At 44.8% G+C, this 26,037-nt stretch overlaps 1 protein-coding gene across 3 annotated transcripts in view; it reads right to left on the bottom strand.

Moving 5' to 3' along the window:
* Nucleotides 1–24,209, bottom strand: part of Optn (optineurin) — a 50,761-nt gene extending 26,552 nt beyond the window's left edge. Inside the window, exons 1-3 of one of the 3 annotated variants that reach the window (XM_031358348.1) lie at nt 24,161–24,209; nt 6,796–6,972; nt 5,577–5,779 (exon numbers count right to left, since the gene is read on the bottom strand). In XM_031358348.1, the coding sequence (XP_031214208.1) occupies nt 5,577–5,779; nt 6,796–6,961 (369 nt within the window). In that variant the 5' untranslated portion in view covers nt 6,962–6,972; nt 24,161–24,209. Of the gene's footprint in view, nt 1–5,576; nt 5,780–6,795; nt 6,973–15,769; nt 15,948–24,160 lie in introns of those variants that run through there. The other 2 variants (XM_031358349.1, XM_031358347.1) reach the window with 2 other exon arrangements.
* Nucleotides 24,210–26,037: the final 1,828 nt, after the last annotated feature.

Below are 26,037 nucleotides of genomic sequence, written 5' to 3' on the forward strand. Positions count from 1 at the left end.
AACAAACAAACATGCAAAATTATAGTACAGAGTGGAGTCCATGTTAGCTTGAACGAGGAAGTGCACTTGGCAAGGAACGACCAAGACCTGCTTTATCAGGGTTTTCACCATTCATCTCTCTGTGTATATCTCCAGAGTGGGTACAGCCTTCATTTTTATTTGTTCAGGGCTGGGGATTGGACCCCGGCTCTTGTGCATGCTAGGCAAGTACTCTCCCCCTGAGCTACACCTTAGCCCTAGCATCAATGTATTTTCTTGTGTGTGTATGTGTGTGGTATATACCTGTGACACCTGTGCAGGTGCTCTTGCCCACGCTGGGGAGAGTTGAAGCCAGAGGCTGTGTCAGGATGCTTCCTCGTCTTATTTTCATTTTACTTATTTTAGTTTTAGCCTATTATTTTGAGACACTCTGTCCCACTGAACCTGGCCTTCAAAATTTCAGCTAGACTGACTAGCCAGGGAACTCACCCTATACCTGTCTTTATCCAGCGTGGATTACAAATTCACATTGCCACACCTGCCTTTTGTTTTGTTTTTATTGCTGTTGTTTATTTAAGACAGAGCCTTGCTATATAGCCCAGGTTGGCCTGGAACTCATTACATAGCCCAGGCTGGACTGAAACTTGTGGCATACCTCCTGCTGAGCCTCCTGGGTGCTGGGATCACAGATATGTATCAGTTCATAGCATACTAGTGTAGTCCTAGAATGGATTGTTAGGTAGTAAACTTAAAAACAAACAAACAGCTGGGCAGTGGTGGCACACACCTTTAATCCCAGCACTTGGGGAGCAGAGGCAGGCAATCTCTGAGTTCAAGGCCTCTCTAGTCTACAGAGCAAGTTCTGGCACAGCCTGGTCCAGACAGAGAAAACTTGAAAAAAACAAACCAACAAATAAAACTAAAACCCAAACCCCAAACTGGACGCTCTAGGCAGGGCCCCATCTGCACCAGGTGGAAGAACAGTAATAAACCTCGTCTTATCACCTCGATGTTCTGCTGGCCCCAGTCAGTAGAGCTAAAGCCTTACACATTTCTTTCCCCTTCACAGATATCATACATGATCCTTAAAACTGCAACCAGTCTTTCAGCAAAACCCATTTTTCAAATCATGTAACACATCAGCCAGTTGGAACAACAGAAGGTTCTGATCTAAGAGTAAGATTCTACAGCCTGTGAGGAAGCTCAGGCTAAGGTGAGACCAGCCTGGGCTACACAGTAAGGTCACGGGAAAGAGAGAAGGTGGGGAGGGAAGAAGAAAGGAGAACGGAGGGAGTAGCTGGCATTTAAGATTAATCCAGTCACTGACAAGAAAAAAAAACCAACAAAATGCCCTTATAAATTAGGCTTAATTTCTTAATTTCCTTGTCTACTATCACCTAATTCTTCTGCCCTAACTAAGTATGCCTAAACACACCAACTGTTATATTTCACACCCACGTCCACACACCATACCCCTATGAGCTCCATAAAGCTAGGGATTCATGCACTATTCCCAGGTAAGAATGGATCCACTGATCTATGGCGAAGGCTGATTTAGGTGTTCTACGTGAATTAGCTTACTCTGTCCTCATATTCACTTAATAAATGAGGAACAAGGAGTAAGTAACCAGTTAGAACAGAACCAAACCAGGAAGCCTCAGAGCTATGGCTTAATCCAGACCTTGGGCTCTACTACTCCATCTGCTTTCTTAATCTTGACTGTAGACAGGCAGTTGAATGTGAGCTATAAAGGCCCAGCTACTCTGCTGGGCAGTAAAGAGCAGAAACCTAGGGTAGAGCCAAATACAACTGGCCAAAAAGAAAAAAAAAAAGGCAGTGAAATTGTCCCTAATGATATTCTGCTCTACTTATAGATTGGTGCCTAACCCAACTGTTATCACAGAGGCTTTTCAGAGACCCACAGCCAAACATTAGGCAGAGCTCAGGGCATGCCAGGGAGAGGGGGAGGAGGAAGGATTATAGGAGCCAGAGGGGTCAAGGACACCAGGAGAATACAGCCCACAGAATCAACTAGGCAGGGCTCATAAGGGCTCACAGAACATGCATGGGTCTGTGCTAGGTTTTCTGTATACATGCTGTGGTTGTTTAGCTTATTTTTTGTTTGTTTGTGTTTTGGTGAGACTCCTAAACAGTGGAAGTGGGGGTGTCTTTGACTCTTTTGCCTGTTCTTGGGACCCTCATCCTACTGGGTTGGCTTGTATAGCCTTGATATGGGGGTTTGTTCTTAGTCTCATTCCACCTTGTTTGCTGTGTTTGGTTGATGTCCCTGGGAGGTCTGCTTTTTTCTGAAGGGAAACTGCAGGAACAGTGGATCTGGGGGAGAAAGAGGGAGAGGGGGTAAGGGAAAGGGGCTGGAAGGAGTGGAGGCTGGGGTCAGGATATATTATATGAGAGAAGACTGAATACATTAATTTAAAAATGGTCTACAACCATACTTGGTAGAAGGGAAGGAAAGAGCTTTCAACAAGTGTCTGAAGGCCTGGGACAGAAGGCCGTAACATTAGAATCTCACATTATTGGGTTAATTTTGCTTTCCTAAATCATAAGGATCTCCTAGTAACCTGTGGAAATTATGAGTCACTTATTTGGCCATAACATACCTTATAAGAGAACTCTTCAAATTCCCCTTTGTTTACTATTGGTGCTCTCCATTGTTTCCGTTACTTTCTGTTGGTTTATCTCTCCAATCTGTTAGCACCTACCCCCTTTGAGCTATCTCAACTTCACTGTTAGCATCTACTCTCTTTGAGCTATCTCAACTCAACTGTTTGAGCATTTACCCCCTTTGAGCTCTAACCATTGTTCTCCTGGGTTACAGTTCCTTTGTCTTTTCACGTACCCATTCCTTTGGCCTGAAGAAGGGCCAATTGAGGTGGCTAATCTTGACTGTCAATCTGATTAAATAAAGATATGCCTGGGAGATCTGCAAATCTGGCCTCTACAGCCAGACCTCTGAGATAAGAGATTCTCGTGGGCGGGGCTGGGAGAAAGGCTCCACTGATAAAGCACACTCTGTGCAAGCTCTTGAGTCTCCTTTCCAGCATGTATAAAATCCTGGATGCACATGCTTGTAATCCAAGGCTGGAGAAATAAAGGCAAGGAGACCCTGGGGCTTAGCTGGTGAGCTTCAGGTCAGTAAGAGGGTCTGTCTCAAAGGACAAGGCCAGGGCTGAGAGATGGCTCAGCGGTTAAGAGCACCGGCTGCTCTTCCAGAGGTCCTGAGTTCAATTCCCAGCAACCACATGGTGGCTCACAACCATCTGTTATGGGGATGGGATGCCCTCTTCTGGTGTGTCTGAAGGCAGTGACAGTGTACTCACACACATGAAATAAATAAATAAATCTTTTTTAAAAAAAAGAGAAGGCTAGCCTTCTTCAGGATGACATCTGAAGTTGTCCTGTGGCTTCTAACACACAAGCATGCACGCACACGCACGCGCACAGACACATACACAAGATTGGTACAATATTTTTCTCCCCCCACCCCCAAGACAGGGTTTCTCTGTGTAGCCTTGGCTGTCCTGGAACTCACTCTGTAGACCAGGCTGGCCTCAAACTCAGAAATCTGCCTCCCTCTGCCTCCCAAGTGCTGGGATTAAAGGCGTGCGCCACCACTGACCGGTGATACAATGTTTTTCTAAGTAGCATTTTATTCTTTAAGTTATTCTATTTAAATCATTCTTTTTCCATTACTTTCTGTTCATTTTACTTTGTTTCCATTTTTATCCATCCACAGAAAAGAGAGATTAACAAAATTCAGAGTAAATTCTCAAGAAAAATCCTTAGTATCTGAAACAGCCATGCTCTGAAGGAGGTTAAGTGACAGGCTTGGGAGGAAATGGCTAAGTGTCACCTAGATGGAGCACCCAGGGCCTTGGGGGCCAGCTGGAGCTAGTGTGCTTCGGTTTGTGCTTTCTTTGCTAATGTCTCTGACTGCAGTTTCAGGGGTCAAAGAATTTCCCAGGACCTTTGGGTCAACCAAATGTGATCATTTTCCTTTTTAACTGTGCACAGTAGCCTGCAGTCAGTGTGGCATATCTGACACTGCTGAGCCATTCTTCAGAAGCAAACTATAAAGGGGATAGTCACTCCTTAAAGAATACTAATGCCGGGTAGGCGAGGGGTTGGGGGGGGAGGGGAAAGGGGGGTATAATTTGGAATATAAATTTTTTTTTTTAAAAAAAAGAAAGAAAAAGGATGCCAATGCTAAAAAGTAAACATTCCAAGGCTCACTTGTAAAATCTAATTTTATATCAAGGATATAAACTAAAAACTAGCAATTGGGTGGTTTTAGACAGAGGTCCACCTACCATTTTTAATGAGTATGAAACACTGATTTATCACCTGAATGTTTTTAGTTTCATTTTTTTTTTTTTCTGAGACAGTGAGACTCATACTGCCCAGCCTGGCCTGGAACTCACGATGTAGTCCAGACTGGCTTTGGACTCTCCAGCCACCTGGCTCAGTCTTAACAGTGCTGGAATTACATTATAACTATATGTCTGTGGGTATGCTCACATGTGTGAAGGTGCACACGCATGTGGGTGTGTATGATGGAGGCCAGAGATTGACACTGGATGTCTTCCTAGATTACTGTCCATCTTATTTTTTATTTTTTGAAACAAGGTCTCTTTCATTGAACCTGTAGCTCATTAATTCGGCTAGCTGGCCAACAAATTTCAGGGATTTACTTATCTTGGCCCCTAGAGCTGAATTTACAGATGTGCATCTCTGATTCCAGAGTTTACACAAGTGTCAGAGAGCGGGCCTTCATGATTGCTTTGGCAAGCAATCTCCTCAGCTGAGGCCATCTCCTCAGCTCTGCCCTTCTAAATATCCTTCCCCAACAGAGATTACATGTGACCCAGCCAGTGTTTCCAGCAAATCCACACTGCTTCCAAAGACCATGCAAAACACCCACCCAGCCTGAACCATCGAGCATTGTGATCCGACAGTCCAGACTAAGAAGATTCTCTTTCTATGTGTAACAGTTTCCTCCCAGATAGAAGCATTCCTTCCTGCAGGACTCAAAACACCTTCAGGAAGTCCCTAAAACTGACCAGAATTACTAGAGGTCCCTCCCAGTCATAGTAACAAATAAAAAAAAGCTGAGAGCCCCCCTTAGAGGGAAGAAAGCTGAGCTACAAAGACAATGAGAGAAAAAAAAAATACAAAGATGACTATGAGAGGAAGCCAGTTGCCTGAAAGAAGCAGAAACCAGGTGAACCTCTTAGAAGAGGTTTAGACCAGAGTTTAGACCTGGAAAGGACACTCCAACCTGTTGAAGGGTTCTCTAGGGTTCCCAGCTTTTGTGAGCTGTCACTCATGCTGGGGTGGGGCTTGGTGATGCATCTGTCTTTGAGTTGTTCTGCTCCTATAAGTAACCATTCACCAATACTCCCATAAGCAACCCTAATAAAATTAGTTCAACAAGTTGGACTTTGGTGGCATCCATACTTTGGTCTGTCCTGGGATCCCTCTGGGTGAGTAGACAAGTATGTGTCCCCAGGAAAAGGTTTGTTGCACAGCAGCTGTACATATTCAGGAAATAAACCCACGACTGATCGTGTACTCACTGCAAACGACCTTTCTGACTTCTCTTTTAGTCTTCCAAGCTCTTCCTTCAGCCTCTCATTTTCATGACTCAGGGCCTTGAGGTGTTCCTTTGCCTCTTTGTTTTGCATCTCAGACAACAGGCGTTCTTCCTTCTGCCTCTCTGTCCAAGCGGAAAGCTCCTCAAATCGCCCTTTCATAGCTTGATTATTTAGCTTCATGGCTTCTGTTTGGGGTTCAGAGAGAAGGAGTCACCCACTAGGGAATGGATGAAATCTCCTGAATCAGCCCTCCCCTCTGGCCATTTCAATACCCTGGGTCTCTGGATCTAAACATGCCCGAGTGGCCTGGGATGGGTATGTCAGCAGAAAAAAAGACCACAGTGATGTGAGCAGAGTTTGCTAACAGACAAACTAGAACATTGCTGCTAGTCCTTAGAGGTCACGAGAAAGACCAGGCATGGTGGCTCATGACTGTACTCCCAACACTTGGAAGGCAAAAGGTAGGAAAATGAGTTCATGGTCAGTCTCAGCTACATAATGAGCTGGAGGTCATGCAGGTCTGATTGAGACACTGTCTGAAAACAACAAAATCTCTAAAATAAAAACCTATTTGGGAATATAAAGTCCTGTTAATGACTAGAAGTCTAAGAGACTGAGGGTGGTCCTATCATTCAATGGTTACAAAGTTTAAGGATTAGCTATGGCTTGAGATATCAGAATATAACCCCTCCCTTGAAACAAAGTTTCACTATGTATGTAGTCTAGGAGGGCCTTGAACTTGCTATGTAGCACATGGGAACACTGAACTTGGAATCCCCCTGCCTCTGTTCTGGAGCTAGGTACAGCCCTGAACCATCAAGTCTAGTTCAGAATGCTCTCATCAAATACTCTGTAACTACAGTAGATCCTCTATACTTCCTTGTAAACAGGGTAAATGTCATTGTCCTATTTCCTGAGATGGAATACTTTTTTTTTTTGGTATGGTGATAAGGATCCGTTCTAGATCCTTGCAGATGTTAGGCGTGCACTCTATTACTGATCTATACTCAGCCCCTAAACAGAATACTTTTTAGTCTGACCTGTAAACAGATGCAAACAAGCCACCTTAGCCCTGTGCAAAGCCTTGCTGCACTGTGTTTCCCTCTTGGGAAACAGGCTGAGAAAGGCCCTCACTGACAAGGCATCTTTAGAAGGGATTGTGTTTCCTGAGTGGAGAGTCCAGACGGACAGTTCAGCTCACCTTTCAGCTGGTGGTTCTCGACCAGGAGTTCCTTCATTTGCTGCAGCAGCTCCTCAGGGGTGAATGTGTCCAGGCTGGGGTGAACCACATTGGAGGGTCCATTTCCTGGGGTCTCACAAGGGCTGTCCCCCTTCTCAGTCAGGCAGCTCAGAGGTTGATGGGACATGGTAACAGGTCCTACGGAAAAGCCATAAGCTAAAAATATAGCTGTCGCTGGTCTACCCCAGGCCTCTGAAAGGCCCACAATTCCACAAGGAACGAGAGGTTTGCTGGCTTTCCCTCTATTGCACTGGGAAGACATTCCCTTTAAGCATCCAGTTAACACTGCCCAGCTTCACCAGACCATGCAAGAAGGGGGCGGACCCAGGAAGGAAGTAGGAAGTATAGACTGCAATAATGGTAGAGATAATATTTGTAGCCTTGATGAAGGACCATTACTAGATCCCCTGAAATCTGTAAGTCCAAATAGCCTTATTCTGAGTGAATTGTATTGCTTGGAAATTAGAACTCAATAAAGCTATTAAAATATCCATAGTTTATACTTACTGAAAGCTATTAAACCCTGCATATTTTGTATTTATTAAAAGCTATTGAGATCTCCATATTTTATCTTTGACTAAAAAGAAATGGATAGTAATGTTTATTTTTGGCCATTCTTAGGCACAGTATGTGCTGAAACACATGTCCCTGCCTACTCTGGATCATTCCGTGAGGAAGCAGGTGCAGCAGCTTGCACAAGGTCAGAAGCAGCACACAGCAAGGCTGATGTGCAGACAGCATCTTATAATACACAAAAGGTGTGAGTGAAGTTTAACGGTACGGTGTTCATCAGTGCATAGACATAAGACACTAAAGTAGCTCGTTATCTACTGCATGTCCTAAAAACACGTCAACTGATATGGCTTTATCTCACACACATGTCAGCGAGAACACGTAGATCAGAAAAATGTCAATTCCACTTCCGTATCATCTACCACTCAGGCAAACATAGGCAATTTTTAATCTTCACACGTCATGAAAACAATAGGTATTCCCATCAGGAATGGCCCTATTCTTCAAAGGCAAGTCACTGAAGACCAGAGAGATGACTTAAAAAACATTATTTCAGGGGCTGGAGAAATGACTCAGCAGTTAAGAGCATCTGAAGGTTCTGAGTTCAAATCCCAGCAACCACATGGTGGCTCACAACCATCCATAATGAGATCTGACGCCCTCTCCTGGTGCATCTGAAGGCAGCTACAGTGTACTTAGATATAACAATAAATAAATCTAAATAAAGTTTGGAAAAGGTTAATAAAAAATAAATAAATCTAAAAGAAAAAACAAAAACAACAAAACACATTATTTCTTGGGCCTAGTGAGATGACTCAGCATTTAAAAGCACTCATCCCTCTTTGGCTCCTAGCACTCATGTCAGATAGCTCAAAAGCTCCTGTTACTCCAGCTCTAGGGGATTGGATGTGTTCCTCTGGCCTCCATAGACACACGTTTACACACGGCATAAACTCACATAGACACATAAATCTTTTTAAAAATAACTTTACCTCTAATAATTAATTATAAGATAATTTAAAACAAATCTATGCAACAAATGGTGCTTGCCCCACAACTGTGATGAAGCAGAGAGCCCACTGGTGCCAAAAAAAGGCAGGTGGCTTCTTCATCCGGGACATGGGCACTTGTTGGTGAGCTCTCCTACTCTCAACAGGAATTGAATCTAGAGCGTCAGGCATGTTAGTTAAGCTGCAGGCATGTTAGTTAAATGCTCCACAACTGAGCTACAGCCCCGGTACACAATCTTATTTCCAACTGGAGGAGAAGATGTTGCTTTCAGACTGCCAGCTGCTCACCATTAAGACACTTCATGACTCCGTTGAGTTGTTATTATGAAACCAGTCCCTGTTCTAGCAGGAGAAGAGCCACCCTGCCTGCCATGCAACCACATCATAATATAAGATAATAAAAGCAATGCACAGAATGAGAGCTGCTTCCCATGCCCCCAGGAGGTGCAACCCTGGGTTCTCTGTGGGTTCTCTAAAGTCAAGGCTCTGGTGCACTGCTTCTAGACTGAAGAACTTGTAGGTGAATGAAATGTTACTTAAAGCACCTGGCTGGAAGAAAAGCACCCCGAGAAGTACGAGAAGTACGTAGGGGGATGGTAACTTCAGAGGGAAACACCGACCAGGCAGTACCGACCAGGCAGTGCTCACCTGTGAGCCTCTTGTGTAGACATAGGTTTTACCCAACTGAACTGATTTAAGATGCCATCCCTACACCCTTTCTGGGTAAAGCTCCTGTTTCTGACTTTCCATAACATTCATTTTTGCAGCTGAGTATGAGGGTGCACACTTATTCATTGCCTTAGGAGGCTGGGGTAGGAGGATCACGTGTCTCAGATCATTGTGGGCTACATGGTAAAAACCTGCCCCTGCAAAATCAATGAAGGGAGCTGAGAAGATGGTCCAGGGGCTTGGGTGCCCACTGCGCAAGCACAAGGACTAGAGTTTGGATCCCTAGAACCCATATAAAGCCAGGAAGGCATGCTGGCCTCTTATAATCACAGCATTTGGGAGGAAGAGATGGGATCCTGGGGCAAACAAGACAGCTACACTCCTTGGAATTTGTGAGTTCCAGGTTCAGTGAAGAGCTCCTGCCTCAACAAACAAATAAATAAAGTAGACAGCAATCAAGGAAGATGCCTGATGTCAACTTCAGACATGCACCTACACATGTATGCCTGCATATACAAAAATTTCATTAAAATTTTTATTTTTGTACATAATGATGTTGGTGACAACATTTCATTAAAATGTTGTTTTTGTTTTGTTTTGAGAAATAGTAGTTAATCTGAAAAAAAAAAACATTTGACAGATTTGGTGTGTTGGGAAGTGGCTGCGGGGGAGAGAACCCAGGGGATACTAGTGAACACTCCAGTGAGCTACACCTACACACAACATACTTTTGACTTTGATTTTGTTTTATATCTTTGCTTTTTGAGACAAGGTCTCATTCTATAGCCAGGTTGGCCTAGGACTCATTATGTAGAGCCAATTGCCCTTGAACTCATGGTGATCCTCCTGTCTCCACATGCTGAGTGCTGGCTGAGATTACAAAGATAAGCCACTATGCTCATCTCAACAAATTTTAAACATGTAATAAACAGACATCTAGAAAATGTGTTTAGTTCCATCTTATATGTATAAATTAATGTCTCTCAATCTCTATTTTTTTTTTTTTTTGAGACGGAGGCTACCTATATAGCCCAGGCTAGCCTCAAACTGGTAAACTCCCACCTTAGCCTCCTCAGGGCTGGGAATAACAGGCATGCCACCACACTTAGGTCCAGCAACAAATTATCTCTTTATGGTTTTATCAAAAGAAAAAGAAAGAAGGGAAGGGAGGAACAGAGCTGAGAAGGAGGAAGGGGCAAAGGGAGAAAGATCGGGGAATGGGGAGGGAGAAGGCCTTTGTGAAGACTGCCTAGCTGTCTCTGCTCCTTGACCTCCCATCTGCACCATCCCTCAGCCTACAGACACAGCCACAAGAACACTGGCCTTGCTCCTAACAGTTCCAGCAATCCTTCTATACCTGGTTCAGGTTGCTCAGATTCTACAACGACACTGAGAACCAAGCCAAACCAAACCAAACCAAACCAGGGCCATGCTAGGTAAGAGAGCGGCTGAATCAGCCTGCCCTCCACAGGCTATTCACTGGCTCATCGGTAGATAATGCTCCTCATGGTTCCCAGCTCAATGACTCTAAAATGTATGCTTAACTTTCTAGAAAGACCACAGTTCCACGTCCACCCTTCGACACAGGCACGCTCAGTATTCCTCACGCCCCCCACCCCCTGCCAGCCCCACCATTACACTGATCATTCTCACAAATACACACTCACCTAGTTGCACTGCTGTCAAATGATGTTAGGAAAATTAATAGCATAATTCAAATGTCATGGTGAATAAGAAGCCAGCATTTACAGCAAATGTGAGCATTCAAATACTACCGCCATTTTACTAAAAGCAGTTTCTAGTTATAGTGGAAGTCTCAAAGGACGTTTCAGGATTTTTGAGTGCTTTAAAGGTAACAATATGAATTATCACTATATGGTGCACATATGAAATATGTACTGGTAGACTGTAGTAGCAGAATGCTTAAATCTCAAAGTCTCTAAACATTTTTATTCTATCTATCTATCTATCTATCTATCTATCTATCTATCTATCGGTACATACACCGTTTGTGTGTGTGTGTGTGTGTGTGTGTGTGAGAGAGAGAGAGAGAGAGAGAGAGAGAGAGAGAGGTCAGGCACAAGCACACACACACACCCCATGTGTGCACATACGAAAATGCACACGTGCACACACATAAACACACACACCTGCGCATGAGCGATCACAACCACCATGCTTGCAGTCTATGTGGAATTCAGAGGACAGCCTTTTTTCCCTCCATCTACCATCTGGGTTCCAAGGATGGAAATCAGCTCATCAGGCTGAGCAGCAAAAGCCTTAACTTCTTAAACCACCTCACTGGTGCCTGAATGTCTGAGTCATTAGGTTCCTCTTGAATTACATTAAACAGAGCAAACACAGAGATACATATAAATCTCTTTATGTATCTTCTGAGATTACAACTGGAAAGAAGTATTTATTGCAAGGTTCCCCCTAACAACAATTCCTCATAAAAATCCAGCTGATTTGGGTATGAAGTACCATTCCTAGGCAAACATATTTAGTAAGGGGAAGGTGGTACACACCTATAACCCAGTATTTGGCAAACTGAGGCTGAGGCAGGAGGAAGGCCTTGAGTTTGAGGATAAGTCAGGATACATAGTGAGTTCTAGACCATTGAAGTCTACTGTATAAGACGAGAGAGAGAGAAAGAGAGAGAGAGAGAGAGAGAGAGAGAGAGCGCCTGTGTGAGGGTGCGAGCCTAGAATTCCAGCTCTAGGTAGGAAAGCTAGGGTTGCCAGTAGTTCTAGGCTAGCCTGAGAGACATAGCTAACCCAGATTCAGAGTAAACAAACAGAAGATACTTAACAATGGAGCACACACAGGATTTGTCAAGATTTTACTAACAAGAGAGACCTGGAACTAGCAACGTAGACAGTCAGGAGTGAAATCTCCAGTGTTTCTTCCCAGATCTGCTCCCCGTGTCCCTAACCATCCATGTACACCTGTATTTACTCTGAGGTCAAGTAATTAATGACCTGACCTTCCAGATACGGGCATAATCTCATTCCTCAGTTGGCCTTAATCCACTCTGACTTCTTACTCACTATAAGAATGTCTGCGTGGTTTCTGTGACACATGGTTGCAGAGCAGGCTTAGACATTTGAGTGATAGGACACATGAGCCAAGTCCCATCCCCACTCTCCTCCAGCAGGCACCCTCTCTTCCACTACAGGATGGCTCTGACAGCCAGAAGGCTGTCTGCCTAGCATTACCTGCCTTATGCCAATTTCCTTCCACGGACACTAGATGCAAGACTAGCTCAGTCCTTTTGCCCTGGTGTAAATAAGTTTTCAGATTTACAGATGAAATATTATCAGGTTCAACCCCTGCATAGGCAAATTAATTTTTTCTTTTTTAATATTTATTTTTATCATTTATTTATATGAAGGCATGTGTGTTCCCATGTGGGTATGTGAATGTAAATGCAGGTACCCTCAGGTGCCAGAGGCACTGGATTCCCTGGAGCTGGGGCCGCCTGAAGTAGGTACTGGGAGCAACAGAACTGAGGTCCTCTGGAAGAGCAGAAAGTGTTCTTTTACTGCTGAGCCATCTCGTCAGCCCTGGCACATTAGTTTTAAACAACGACAGCCTGTTTCCTAAAGAGAACCAATAGCTGGCTATGGTAAACTGTAGTTTCCATTCACAAAAGGGACTAAAGGGGACTAGGAAGATGCTCACAGGTAAAGGCACTTGAGGTCAAACCTGGTCACCTAAGTTTGATCCCCAGGATCCACATGTCAGAAGAACAGAGCTGACTCGTACAAGCTGTCCAGAGTCCTTCTCGTGGGTGCCACGGCATGTGTGCATTCACATCCACAGTGACAGAGTAAATACAAAAATGGCATTAACGGGAGGTTGAGTAGATTCTGTGATCAGATGACTAAACACATTGTCTGATTGAAAAAGAAAGGTGGGAGACATACACATCTCACGGCTGGAGTAGAAGTCTCACTGTTGGTTACTAGGAATGCTATCAGTGAGGCCACTCTGTGCCATACATGCAGAATTCAGACTTAACCCAGTTGTGAAGGCAGGTGCGTGGGCGTAAGGCTTCCTTCTTTCCATCCCTGCTTCTCCATGCAGTCCGGTCACTTCTACCTTCCAGTGCTTCCCTCCCCTCCATTCTTACAGGCTGAAGCATGGGCTTTTATTTGGCCTGATTGTCAATGTCCCCAGTACTGGGATACCTACAAGAGGGGTGAATTTTAATAGTGCTCACTTTCCATTTCAGCCCCACAGCTGCTGAGGCTTAGGAGACTAACTCATTTGTGTTTATTTTCAGGTTCTGGGCCTACTTAGCCATACACATCAATGTCACCTCCTGTCACGAAGCCACAAATACCACATCAAAGGGCTCACAGTTCCATGCATTCTTCACCTCTGGATCCTTGCCTCTTCCGTGCCCTCTGTCTGGGGAGGTCTGGTTCACATTCATGGGGCAATTTCAAAGTCCAGCTCAAAGATGTCATTTTGTAGAGAAGTAATGCTTTTGAGCACCTAAGAACTATTTGTATTTCCGGTGCCTCAGGCCTAGCAATTACCGCCAGTCTTCTACCATCTACTTTCTCTCCATCTTTTTGGCACACAGCAGCCTCTGGGTTAAGTGTTGAAATGACAAACACAGCTTACTGGGATCTATTTAAGTCTAACACCTGTAAAATGCTCTCTGCTGTGCAAGCACAAACTGTACATAGTAGGACTGTTATGAGTTTCCTGCAGTTCTATTACATTCATATCCAGATTCTTGAAGGCATCTTTTAAAACTTATTTTTAAAATCAGGTTCTGGGCTTACTTAGCCATAAATATCAATGTCAATGTTTTTCTCTACCACTGCAAAGGTTCTGGATATATCTATGTCTATATTCTATTACCTTTTTATCATATACATGCCAAAATCAGAAGCAAGAAAAACTTTAATAAACTCAATTAAGGGAAAAAAAGATTTTGGTAGGCGTGGTAGTACACACCTTTGATCTCAGCTCTTGAGGGGCAGAAGCAAAGTAGATCTCTGTGAGTTCAAGGTCTCTGAAATGAGTTTCAGGCCAGCCAGGTAGACATAGTAAGACCCCTTCTCAAAATCAAAACAAAAAAAGATTTTACAGGTCAGAGAGTTAGCTTGGTGGGTAAAGGCTCTTCCTGACAAACCTGATGTCCTGAGTTGAATCCATGAATCTCTCACAAACTGTCCCCTGTGGTCCACATGAACACAATGACAGGTATATGCATACATGCACCAACACCCTCTCACACAAACACACAGAAATAATAAATATAATACAATTTAAAGGGCTTAAATTTTCTTAAATCTTTTCTTTTGGGGTTTGATTTTCCAGAAAAGCCAAAGAATTCACCAACATGCTAAGACTCTATAACAAAACTCCAGGAAAGCAGATTTGGGGATTCTTAGGCATAGTTCAGGCCAGAACAAGTATGCGCTACTTAAATGAGGGAGTTCAATAATAACCAGGAGGAAAGTAATAACCAACTCCTTTCAGGACTGTGACTCAGGCAGTCTGTCTCTCTCTCTCTCTCTCTCTCTCTCTCTCTCTCTCTCTCTCTCTCTCTCCCTCCCTCCCTCCATCTCTCTCTCTCCCTCCCTCCCTCCCTCCTCCCCCACACATAATAGGCCAGTTGTAAAAACTGTAGCTACTTTCAAGGTGTTGCACACTACAAAAAGTACTGCTCAAACCAGCTCAATGTAAACATCAGAAATGCACATGACCCACAGTGAAACTTCCCTTGTCCAATCAAATCCAAGGCAGTCTCTGGAGGTGGCCTCTGCTCTGTCCAGAGCTACCCCACTATCAGTCCTTGGGCAATGGGCTCCTAACTTCTCTCCCTAGGTCTAAAGAGCAAAGTTGCTGCTTTGAGTCAAAGAGCAGCTTTAGATTCAGTTCTGAAGGTGAAAGTGACCCAATACTGCCTTATGCAATTTTCTCAAAGTTCTCGTTAAGATTTGCCATTTCAACCTTAAATACTTCAGGCAAGCATTCCTACTCAGGAGTCCTGATAGAGCAGGCCAGATCAGGGGCTAGGTTTCATTTTCCTTTGAGGCTTGTTTACTGCCTCCAACTTACACATTGCCTGTGGTAAAAACGACTGCTTTAAACTTCTCAGCTTTATTAAATCCACTCTCATTATCTCACATTCCCTCCCCCTATGAACCCCCCTCCCCCACGAGTGTATATACATGCATGGATACAGCACACTCTCCCAGATAGACACAACAGTTTATGTACCCTTCTGTAAGCCTGTCACTTTGGCAAGGGGTCCCTTTATTCTTCACTGTTCCTGGATGTCATTCAGAGTACCTTCATTCCTTGCGACAGTACCTTAACCACTTCCTCTTTAAAATGAATTGACTGCTTGCTTATTCACTCTCAACCTGGGACGTCACCTTCAAACCACCTCGGTGACTCTAACTGGAAGTCACCTGCGGCCAGCCAAGCCTGTGTTTTACTATCCTGGTGAAAGCGGGGTGTCCTCTGGGGTGGCGGTCACTCCCCACCCCCACCTCCATCCCCGCCGCCTCTGTCACACCAGGTCAGGGTCTGCCTGGGCCTTGGAAGCCTTCCCAGGACAGCCGTCCTACAGGAGGGCCGCCCCAGCTTCGTCACCCTTCCCGCGGCAGGCTGTCGGAGGCGGCGACAGCGAGAACCGCTGCCAGGATGGAGCGGAGTCCGCTGGGGAGAGTCGCCGCGCTCAACCAGCGCCCGCCACCCCCGGCCCGGCTCACCGGCCACTGGGATCCTCTCCTCTCAGGTCACTGCTTCGTTGGCATTTTGTTCCAAAGCTCTGGATGCCGACGCCCGCCAGGGACCAGCCGGGGGGCGGCGACCGGGCAGCTGGACGGTGACGCGCGGCCTCGCGACCTGCCAGGCGCCGCTCAGCTGACCGCAGCGCCCGCTCCCTCCCTAGCTGGGGAATTTCCCAGACCACGCCCACTCGATCACGCCCCCAAGACCACGCCCAACGCCCCGCCCTTCTGTAGCTCTTCCTGAGCCCCTGGGTTCACCACCACGGTTCGTTAGGGATGGAGATCTGGCGCAAGTGAATTGGGAGAAAGCCCAAGTGTCAGAGAGGAGGAGTTAACTACAATAAACTATTTATCAGACCAAATGGGCCGAGTCAGGTTTCTCTGCTCTATAGAGAAAGATCAGAATCACATGGGATCTCTGAGCCCTTCAGAAGGGTCTCAGGCATCCTCAAAGCAAGGCCTTTCATCTTTCTGTCTCTCAGCTTCTCCGCCCACTCCTACCTGAGTGTGTATTTAAACCTTACAACTAGGCATACCCTTTCACTGATCCTCTATCCTCTTTTGGAGGCTTTAATTAAAAACCAAAGAAGAAAAGAAAAAAAGAAAATGCAAAATGTGTTTGAGCTCTAGTTCTCCCATATCCATTAACAGATGGCTGCCTCAGCTGACCCAGGCAGGTGAGATTGATGGATTGATCAGATTACACTCAGGAAGCAGTCTTAACTGTCATGGTGCGTCTACTGAAACTAGAACGAAAAGCTAGAAAATAATAGAGAAGCATCCTGGTTTACATTCTCAACCCCTGGGCATCAGCAAGGTGACATCGCAGGACACAGATGGCATTTGATCGGAAGAGTGAGCTCAGGCAAAACGTTGCCTTGACAACCAGACCCCAGTGAAAGGTAAGTATGTAGAAACGGTGGCCAGCTCCTGGGTGGCTCATGAGAGCAGGTTTTGTGCTCAAGGTCAAAAGATGTCCTAACCAGGGAAGAATTTTGATTACTGATGAGAGATAAGGAACACCTGGTCGTGACTGCATGTGCACCTGCACACAGGTTGGAAGGAAAGGTCGAGATCCTCACGAACACAGCAAGAGACAGCCCAATACAGCCCATCTAACTGCATAGACCAGATCGTCTCCTGTCCGTTCCAAGACCTGGCCTCGAATGTTAACCCTAAAGCTGGGCAGAGAAGGTCTGAAAAGCTGTGTTAGGGGATGGGGCGGGGGGGCTGGAGACTTGTCATTTTTATGATATTCTCCACAATCAACACAGAAGACTTCTGTGAGCCCTTGCCATTTCTCTCCACCACCAACCAGTCGTATTTGCAGGGGATATAGGCCAAATGTCCTTTCATTCTACTGAGTTCTGACACCACATCCCTGAACGTGGTGGCAGGTCCCACAGGTAAGAATGCCACCCTGCAGGTCTGCCTGAGCCTTCCAATGCCAAGGGGAAGCCCCAGGCTTTTTTTCCTGAGTGTCTGACCCACTAGCCTGCTGTACATTGGGGTTTGCAGAATGTCCTTGTTGGGTTTTACTAATTTGCCATGCAGCTCACAGAACTCAAGGAAACACTTACGTTTAACGGCTTATTGTAAGAACATATTTTAACAGGTTCATATAAACAGCTAGATGGGGAGTTGCGTAGGGCAAAGTCTGGAAGTGTTCCCAAGACAGAAGATTCTGCTGCTGTGAATTTGGGGTATGTCCTCCTCCCTCCTTCCTAGGGGCCTCCTTCCCAAATGTTTAGATATCTAGAAACCCTTGGGTTGATGATGTACTTGGTAGAGTTCTTGCCCAGCATTTATAAAGCTCTGGATTTGATTCCCAGCATCTTAAGAACCACACAGTAGCACTTACTGGAAACCTGTATTGATAGAATGTTAGGCTCAGGAGAACCAGAGATTCAAATTGTCTTTGACTACTACTAATACTAAAGTGAGTTCAAGGCCAGTCTGGGTTACAAGTCCCTCCCCTCTTGTTCCCCTCTCCTCCCCTTCCTCCCGTCTCCTCTCCTCTCTTCCCCTCTTCTCTTCTCCCCTCCGACCCTCACAGGTAGTTAAACTGAGTTGTTATAACTTTCTCTTTTGACTGTATTTTAAGTCATGGTAAAGTAAAGTACAGTGACAATTGGGGACACTGTGAGAATACAGGGGAGAGGCCATACTGGCTTACAGGGCCTTGAGAGGGAGAGCAGGAGAGGCAGTGTCAGGTTGAAAATGTACTCAAGGTGCCCTCTGACAATTTGCTCTTCCTGGAACATACTTCACAACGCCACACACACACACACACACACACACACACACACACACACACTTTGTGCTTGGCAACATGATCTCCATGATGTTTATCTTTCTGTGAGTCACTACCTTTGGACAGTTATCAAAGATGACCGCAGTGCTACACCCTGGGCCAGAAGTCATTTTCTCCTCAGACCCCACATGATTCTGCAAGTGACTATAAGGACTTCTCTGGATCACCTTGCAGAACCAAAACTGAAAGTGATGAACCCTATCTATATTTACAGATATAGTTATATACACATATATGTAACAATTATGTACATATATAATTACATACAACTATAATTAGTTTCCCCAGGGTTTCACTTCACAGTTTAGGATGGCTTGGAATTCACTATGAAGTTTGCTGACCTGGAACTTGCAGCAGTCCCCCTGTCTTAGCCTTCCAAGTGCTTGCTTCGCATATTTCCAGCCTAGCCTATTGGAGCTGCTGGAGCTGAGGTGGCTGTTGCTTCTGCTTTGGCCTTTTCTTCATCTTCACCTCCTTTCTTCCTCCCTCTCTCCTCCCCCCTCCATTTTCTTCTTTGATAAGGTCTCATTGAACAGCCCTAGCTGGCTTGAAACTTGCTATATAGACCTATATAGCCTAGAACTGATAGAGATCTGCCTGTCTCTGCTACCCTCCTATCCCCAGTTCTGGATAAAAGGCATTTGACACCATGTCCTGCTTTACATTAATTAATTCATGCAAGACCTGCTTGAGAACCTCAGGAGGTGCGATTTTCTATAAATTACCGACAGATGACTAATGTTCTGAAACCACCTACTTCCTGAGGATGGTTAAGAGTTCCTAGAATGTGTCACATGTTAAAAATGGCATGTTATCATTGTTCTGGACTGAACTCCTGAGCTAGATCCTAACATGTCAGGCTGAAAATAAAGTGGAGTCGCTCTGAAGAGATCAGCTCAGGACCTTTGGAAAATCCCACCAGACCTGTCCTCTCCTGGAAAAGATGTGATGGAGCACGTAGGCACCCCTTGGCTCCAGAAGGGAGAGGCTGATTACATTCTTCAGAAAGACCACATGGGCCACCTTCAGACAAGGGAACCCAGAGCACCCAGACACATTCCTGGGGCTGACTGACCTTTGGCCACCAGCAGACTAGGGAAGTCCTTGCTACTTCATTTCCTAAGGACCAATCTGTTTAAAAGTCACACTGTTCCGCACATTGTGCCTCATTGCTGTTGCTCTATTCTACCCCTGAAAACTGTTTAAAAACTGGCTGAACGGGCTGCCTGGGATTATTGCCTCTCCTTTGCATGCAGGACAACCCCAGTGTGCTGGAACAATAAACTCCTCTTGTTTTTGTATCAATCTCTCCCTCCACATGGTTCACTCAGGGGAGGGGGGTCCCCAGTAGCTAAGGCTCATCAAAGTCTTACAGCTCAGTGTCTCAGTTACTTTCCTATTGCTGTGATAATGTGAATGACTCCATTTTGTGTTTACTTAGACAATTTTCAGCCCTTAGCCCTACTCCTCTGAATGGTCACATCTGCCTTGGCAGCACACTTAGGATTTCCTATGCCCTTGACCATGATCCAGATGTATTAACCAAAATAATTAAAATAAACAAAAATAACTAAAGAAGATCTAAGTCATGTTGTATCTGAGATAATTACTGTGCTGTACCAGCAATGAACATTTCAAGGTTACTCTGATCCTCATGCAACTTTGATATAAATTATGATCTTTGAGGTTTTTTGCCTTTAAAAACACTGTGCCTTTCAGCTTGGTACCCAAGAGACTTTACAGAGGCAGGAGCCTGCTCTTGGTCAGGCTATTAATAAAATGATTAAAAAGTTTAGTTGGCTTAATCAGCATGGTTTTCAATAACTGTCTCCTATAGATCATTTCAAAATGCTAAGACTAAGGCAATTTACAGAAGAAAGACTTGAGAGCCCATCATCTTGGGAAAGCACTCAGTTGAGAAAATGCCTCCCTAAGATTCAGCTGTAGGGCATTTTCTTAGTGATTGGTGGGGGAGTGGCCAGCCAATGGTGAGTAGAGCCATCTCTGGGCTGGTGGTTCTGGGTTCTATAAGAAAGCAGGCTGATCAAGTCATGAGGGGCAAACTAGTAAATAGTGCCCCTCCGTGGCCTCTGCATCAGCTCCTGCCTCCAGGTTCCTGCCCTGCTTGAATTTCTGTCCTGACTTCCTTCAGTGATGGACTACAGCATAGAAGTATAAGCCAAATAAACCTTTTCCTTCACAACTTGCTTTTTGGTAATGGTGTTTCACTGTAGTAATAGCATGGTAGCATAATGAAGACACCAAGGGACCAGCCTTCAAGAAGGTTGATTCCCCTTGAGCCTCGCTAAATAAGTGGGAGGAATAATTATCCCATGAGTGAGATAATCTGCTTTTCCTTCCCAGAATCCCTGCTCTCTGTGCAGTTATTTGTGGAGCTGTCTAGGGATGTAAAATTAGAATCCAGCTGTTGCTCAGGCCACAGTGTCTGCAGCCTGTCCTTCTCTTACAGATACCTACAGGCACCCTGCTGAGACACTGTCTGTTACTCTAGTCTACAGACTCTTAAGGGTCAGGATCCCTCACCTGGGGAAGTAAGTTTACTTCAACAGTGGTGTTGGTGGTTATACATCCTGCCCTCTAATCCCCTTTCCTGTCTTCTACTTGGAACCAGACACATGGTTTCTTGTCTACCATATGCCTGACCTTCATTGCTGAACATGCTGGTTTAACTCAAACTGTGGATTTATTTCTTCTTTTTCTCCATTGTTCTCTTACAAGCAGGGTGTGGTGATTTGATAGGAATGGCCACCATAGACTCATCTGTTTGAATATTTGGCCATAGAGAGTCACACTATTTGAAAGTATGGCCTTGCTGGAGGAAGTGTGACTGTGGGGGTGGGCTTTGATGTCGCATATGCTCAAGCTTCGACCATTGTGGGACACAGTCTCCTGCAGGCTGTGGATCAAGATGTAGAACTCTTAGCTCCTTCTCTGGCTCCATGTCTGCCTGCATGCTGCCATACTTCCTGCCATGATGATAATGGACTAAACCTTTGAAACTGTAAGCCAGCCCCAGTTAAATGCTTTCCTTTATAAGAGTTGCTGTGGTCATGGTGTCTCTTCACAGCGATGAAATCCTAACTAAATCACAGGGGTAGAGATTTACAGCTTGTCTGCCCTGGAGTTTTTCTTTTAAACTCTAATAAAATTGTTTTCAAGCTTTCTTCTGGGTCCATTCTTAAATTCTTTTATTAGCAAGGCTAAGAAAACCAAGAAGGGAATCCCAGTTTCTCCAGTGGAGAAACAAGGTGGAGCTCCTATAAATGTCCAATAACATTATAGTCACAGAACAAAAGAAAGTCACAAACGAATTAATTTACTGATTCTGTTAGTAGGGACATTGGAGAGATGAGCTACATACAGCAATATGGGAGGAAATCTCTTTGATGAATTTCAGATATCATATAATTCTGAGTTTTAGGGTTGGTAGAGCCTAGAGGCATGGTAAGCTTAGCTCTGCAGTTGAAAAATCCCTATAATAGAACATTAGGCCAGATACGAGAGTTAAGGAAAATACCAGTGGTCTCATAGCTCAAGGTCACCACCCTTGCACATTAAAGGGGGGGAGGGTGAGTTAACTCAAATCAACCAGTAAATCATCTGGGGAGAAAAATACTCCAAGTTTGTTCTAAAAACTAAAATAGTTTTAGTTGCTTGCCACATAGCATTCCAACTCATGGTCATCAGATTCTGGCTCTGGCATCCACTGAGTGCTGATCCCACCAGTCGAGCATAAGACCACTACCACAATTTTGAGCCAAATTTGAAGCAAGCTTTAATTTAATACTCAACAGGAAGATGGACTCTGGCTAGGTTCACTCCAGGGTTCCCAGGAAATAGTCACATTCAGCAGGGACTTAAAAAGGCAATCCCACAGAACCACCATATTTTCTATCTGATTCAATCAGGGGCAAGCATATATCCTGAAACACTTCCTGCAAACATACTTTCCACACATCTGATGTAAAAACCTGTTTAGGGGAATGTCTCAGTTAGGGTTTTACTGCTGTGAACAGACACCATGACCAAGGCAACTCTTATAAGGATAACATTTAATTGGGGCTGGCTTACAGGTTCAGAGGTTCAGTCCATTATCATCAAGGCAGGAGCATGGCAGCATTCAGACAGGCATGGTGCAGGAGGAGCTGAGAGCTCAACATCTTGTTCTGAAGAAAAACAGAAGACTAGCTTCTAGGCAGTTAGTAGGAAGGTCTCCAACCTTTAACAGGCCACACCTCCTAATAGTGCCACTCCCTGGGCCAAGCATATTCAAACCACCACAGGGAGTGAAAACATGTGGCTTGTTATTTCCCAAGAACCACAAGACCCAACATTCCAGGAAGTTATCTGTCCTTGGGCAAGTGGGCTTAAGGTTAATATTGGCTCTTATATGGGCTCTAGACGCCTGTGATCTTCCTTGAAAGAATTTAGACAGGACATATAGTACAGAGTATATAAGTTAGACATTTTATTACAGAGTCCAGAGAATACACTCTCAAGAAGTGAGAGTGGACAGTGGCCAAAGAAATGATTATGCTCTCCTGCATTTTAAGTAGGTTTTATACTATTTTAGTTTTTAGAACAAACTTGGAGTATTTTTCTCCCCAGATGATTTACTGGTTGATTTGAATTAACTCACCCTCCCCCCCTTTAATGTGCATGAGTTTTTGCCTGCATGTTTGTAGGTACACCATGTATGTGCCTTGTACCCAAGGAGGCCAGCAGAAGGTGATGGATCCCCTGAACTAGAGTTACAGAAGGTTGTTAGCCACGGTGTAGGTGCTGGGAACTGAACCTAGGAGCTCTAAAGAGCAGCAAGTACTCTGAAGTTGTGAAGCCACCTCTCTAGTTTGAATTAACTCTTGAGAGAGGGAACAATGAATTTGTTTTCTATCAGAAAGATGCCAACCAGACAGTAATCAGAGGGATTTCCAGGCAGCATATGATGTCATGTCTCCCAGGACCTGATGATATACAACTCAGATCTTATACTTTGAGCCAGAAATCAGAGTCTTATAGTTTCATTTTCTGGTTTTAATGGGTGCTGATAATGAGGAAGGAGTTCATTCTCAGTGAACTCCAAGCCTGTTAATATCTAACTGTCAGTTCCAAGACAAACCCAGGAGGAATGGCTAACCATGGCACCTATTAGCAAACCAAAGTGTATGCCTGCCTGCAAGCTCTTAGCATCACAAGTACCTGTTACAGAGTCCAGGCTGGCATGATGGCTCCTCTCAGACTTCTCACCCATACCCTACCATAAACTTGTCCAGCTCTTGGGTTTCCCTTCTCCTAGCTTCTCATTCCTATGATTAATCCCTGTGACTAGGCCATTCTTGTCCTGCTCTCTTGCCTTTCTCTTTGTCCTTCTCTCTTGCCATACCCTCCTCATAAACCAAGAGAATTTTGAGCCAAGGAGGTCAAAGATGGGCTAGGCAACATATCAAGACTCAGTGTCACTAACAAAAGCACACTAGACACTGAAGTAGTAAGAATTAAGTCTAGTAAAAGAGATGTCCCACCCAAACATGGAAGTGCATGCCTGAAATTATAGTCTTTAAGAACTGGAATTATAAAACTGAGGAGAGTCTAGACTACCCAGGAGGCCCTCAAAGAAACAGACAATGAGGGAAGGGTTGAGGGAAGGGTTTCCCGTGATGTGGGGTCATCATTGTGACCTGTATTAGTTATCGACTTTGCATTTAAGCAAGGTCTGTCCTTTGCCCTGTCTTATCACTGGGCCCAAATATTCAGCAGATAGGCTCTCCTGAAACTTAAACATGGTTAGCATCTGGCCCAGCAATTCTGCTACCAGGTACATCTAAAGAAATTGAAAACAAGTGTCTCTGTGTCTGTTCCTCTGGTTGGTAGCTCCCTTTTCTCCAGAAACTCTACATGGTGGTAATCATCTCTGTTTGAGAAGTGAGGAGTATAGCTTCAGCAACATTAGTGTCTTAGTTAGGATTTTACTGCTGTGAACAGACACCATGACCAAGTCGCATCTTATAAAGGACATTTAGTTGGGGCTGACTTACAGGTTCAGAGGTTCAGTCCATTATCATCAAGGCGGGAGCATGGCAGCATCCAGGCAGGCATGGTGCAGGAGGAGCTAAGAGTTCTACATCTTCATCTAAAGGCTGCTAGTGGTATACTGGCTTCCAGGCAGCTAAGATGAGGGTCTTAAAGCCCACACCCACAGTGACACACCTACTCCAACAAGGCCACACCTCCTAATAGTGCCACTCCCTGGGATGAGCATATACAAACCATCACAATTAGTAAAAGGCTCTGAGTAAGGGTTCGACCTGTAGCTCAGGCAAACATACCAAGTCCCAAGAACAAAGTTGTGCTTCCTGAAAAGCCAGATCCCAACAGGAGTTGGTTTTTTAGATTATAGATCAGCACTCTGTAAATATTAGTATCAGGGTGTTATGGTGTGCCGGGTCCTCCACAGCCTTGTGTGTTTGAACACTTTGTTCCCTGCTGCTGCTGGTATTGAGCGCTTCCAGGACCTTTGAGATGTAGTGGGTTGGTCTGATGCTGCTTGTATTCAATTGCTAAATTCTGTACCCCAAGATGTGGTTGCTCCAGGACAAGCAGATCTTAAGGAGCACCAGCTTTTCTTGTGCAAACCTTGTTACTTAATTTAAAACTATTGGCTGAATAAAAATGGCCACAATCAATTATTGGAGGCACTAGTGACAGGTGGGTTGTCAGTTACCTGGTTGGGGATTGCAGCTAAAGAGGAAAGAAGAGAGAGGAGAAGGTTGCAGAAGAGAGTTTTGGGTCTGTCCTTTTGACTAAGATATTTATTAGAAGAGTCACTGACATTAAAGACAGACAAACAGTATTCTGAGGAAAGTTCAGGCCCATAGATCTCAGAGGAGAGGAAAATTTTCATGGGTTCAGGCTATCCCTGATCCCTGGGTAGCAAGGGGAGAGGAGGGAATTCTGCCGCAGCAATGGACTATTTGGGCCATAAGATTATGAGTTAGATTGAGGCCAGGCACACCTCCTTCAGGTGCACTCATGTGGGTAAGAATTAAGTTGCTACTGATGGCCCTTTGAAATCCAAGTACCAGACATCCTGAGGTCTGTAAATTTTCCTGGGGGAAGTGAGACTAACCCACATTCTCTCCTGTAATCCAGCTACCCAGGGAGTCTGTTTAAGGGGTTAGAGATTTTCTGCTGGGCTTGTACTAGGATTTACTGTTTCCTTTGTAGACAGAAGAGACTGCTGCAATGGGTGTGATCTGAGAGGGAATGTGTGTGTGTGTGTGTGTGTGTGTGTGTGTGTGTGGCATGCCTTCTGAAGCTGTGAGAGAGGGCACTGTGCTTCTCTATAATATAGTTACTGAAGTCTTCAGATCACTCAGCTTTCCTGGAGTATTTTGTCCTGTTCAAGAAATTGATCACCCTGTTTGGTTTGATTCTTCCTTGAGGGAGAAGTGGTCTTTGTATTTTTTATACAGTGACTGTATAAGGTTTCAGGGTCCTCAAGCCATGGTGGGGCAATTATGCCCCATTACCTTCTGGGACACTTAGGGTGTATGTCTCCTACCATGGCCAGAAAGCTGACTCAGGTTTCATTCTTCTGACCAGCAATTAGAGGACTACTTACTGTCTCAGTGCTCTAAGGGAGGAGCCCAGGCTCAATGTCTTCCATGTTCACTAATAACTCGTTAGTTACATAACAGTGTGGCAATTCTGGTGGTCCACACCTTTTGTTCTAGGACTCGGGAGAGGCCAGGGGAGGAAGATTTTGGATTCAAGTTTAGCCTAGAATGCATAGTGAGACTGCTTCAAAAGGGAAAGGAGTGAAGGAGGGAAAGGGTGCACTACGGATGGCTTAGGTGTCAGCTCTTGTGAACTCAGGAAGAGATGACCGTGGACCGTGCCTCCTTCATCAGCA

Source organism: Mastomys coucha, unplaced genomic scaffold (assembly GCF_008632895.1).
Source record: "Mastomys coucha isolate ucsf_1 unplaced genomic scaffold, UCSF_Mcou_1 pScaffold7, whole genome shotgun sequence".
NCBI lineage: Eukaryota > Metazoa > Chordata > Mammalia > Rodentia > Muridae > Mastomys > Mastomys coucha.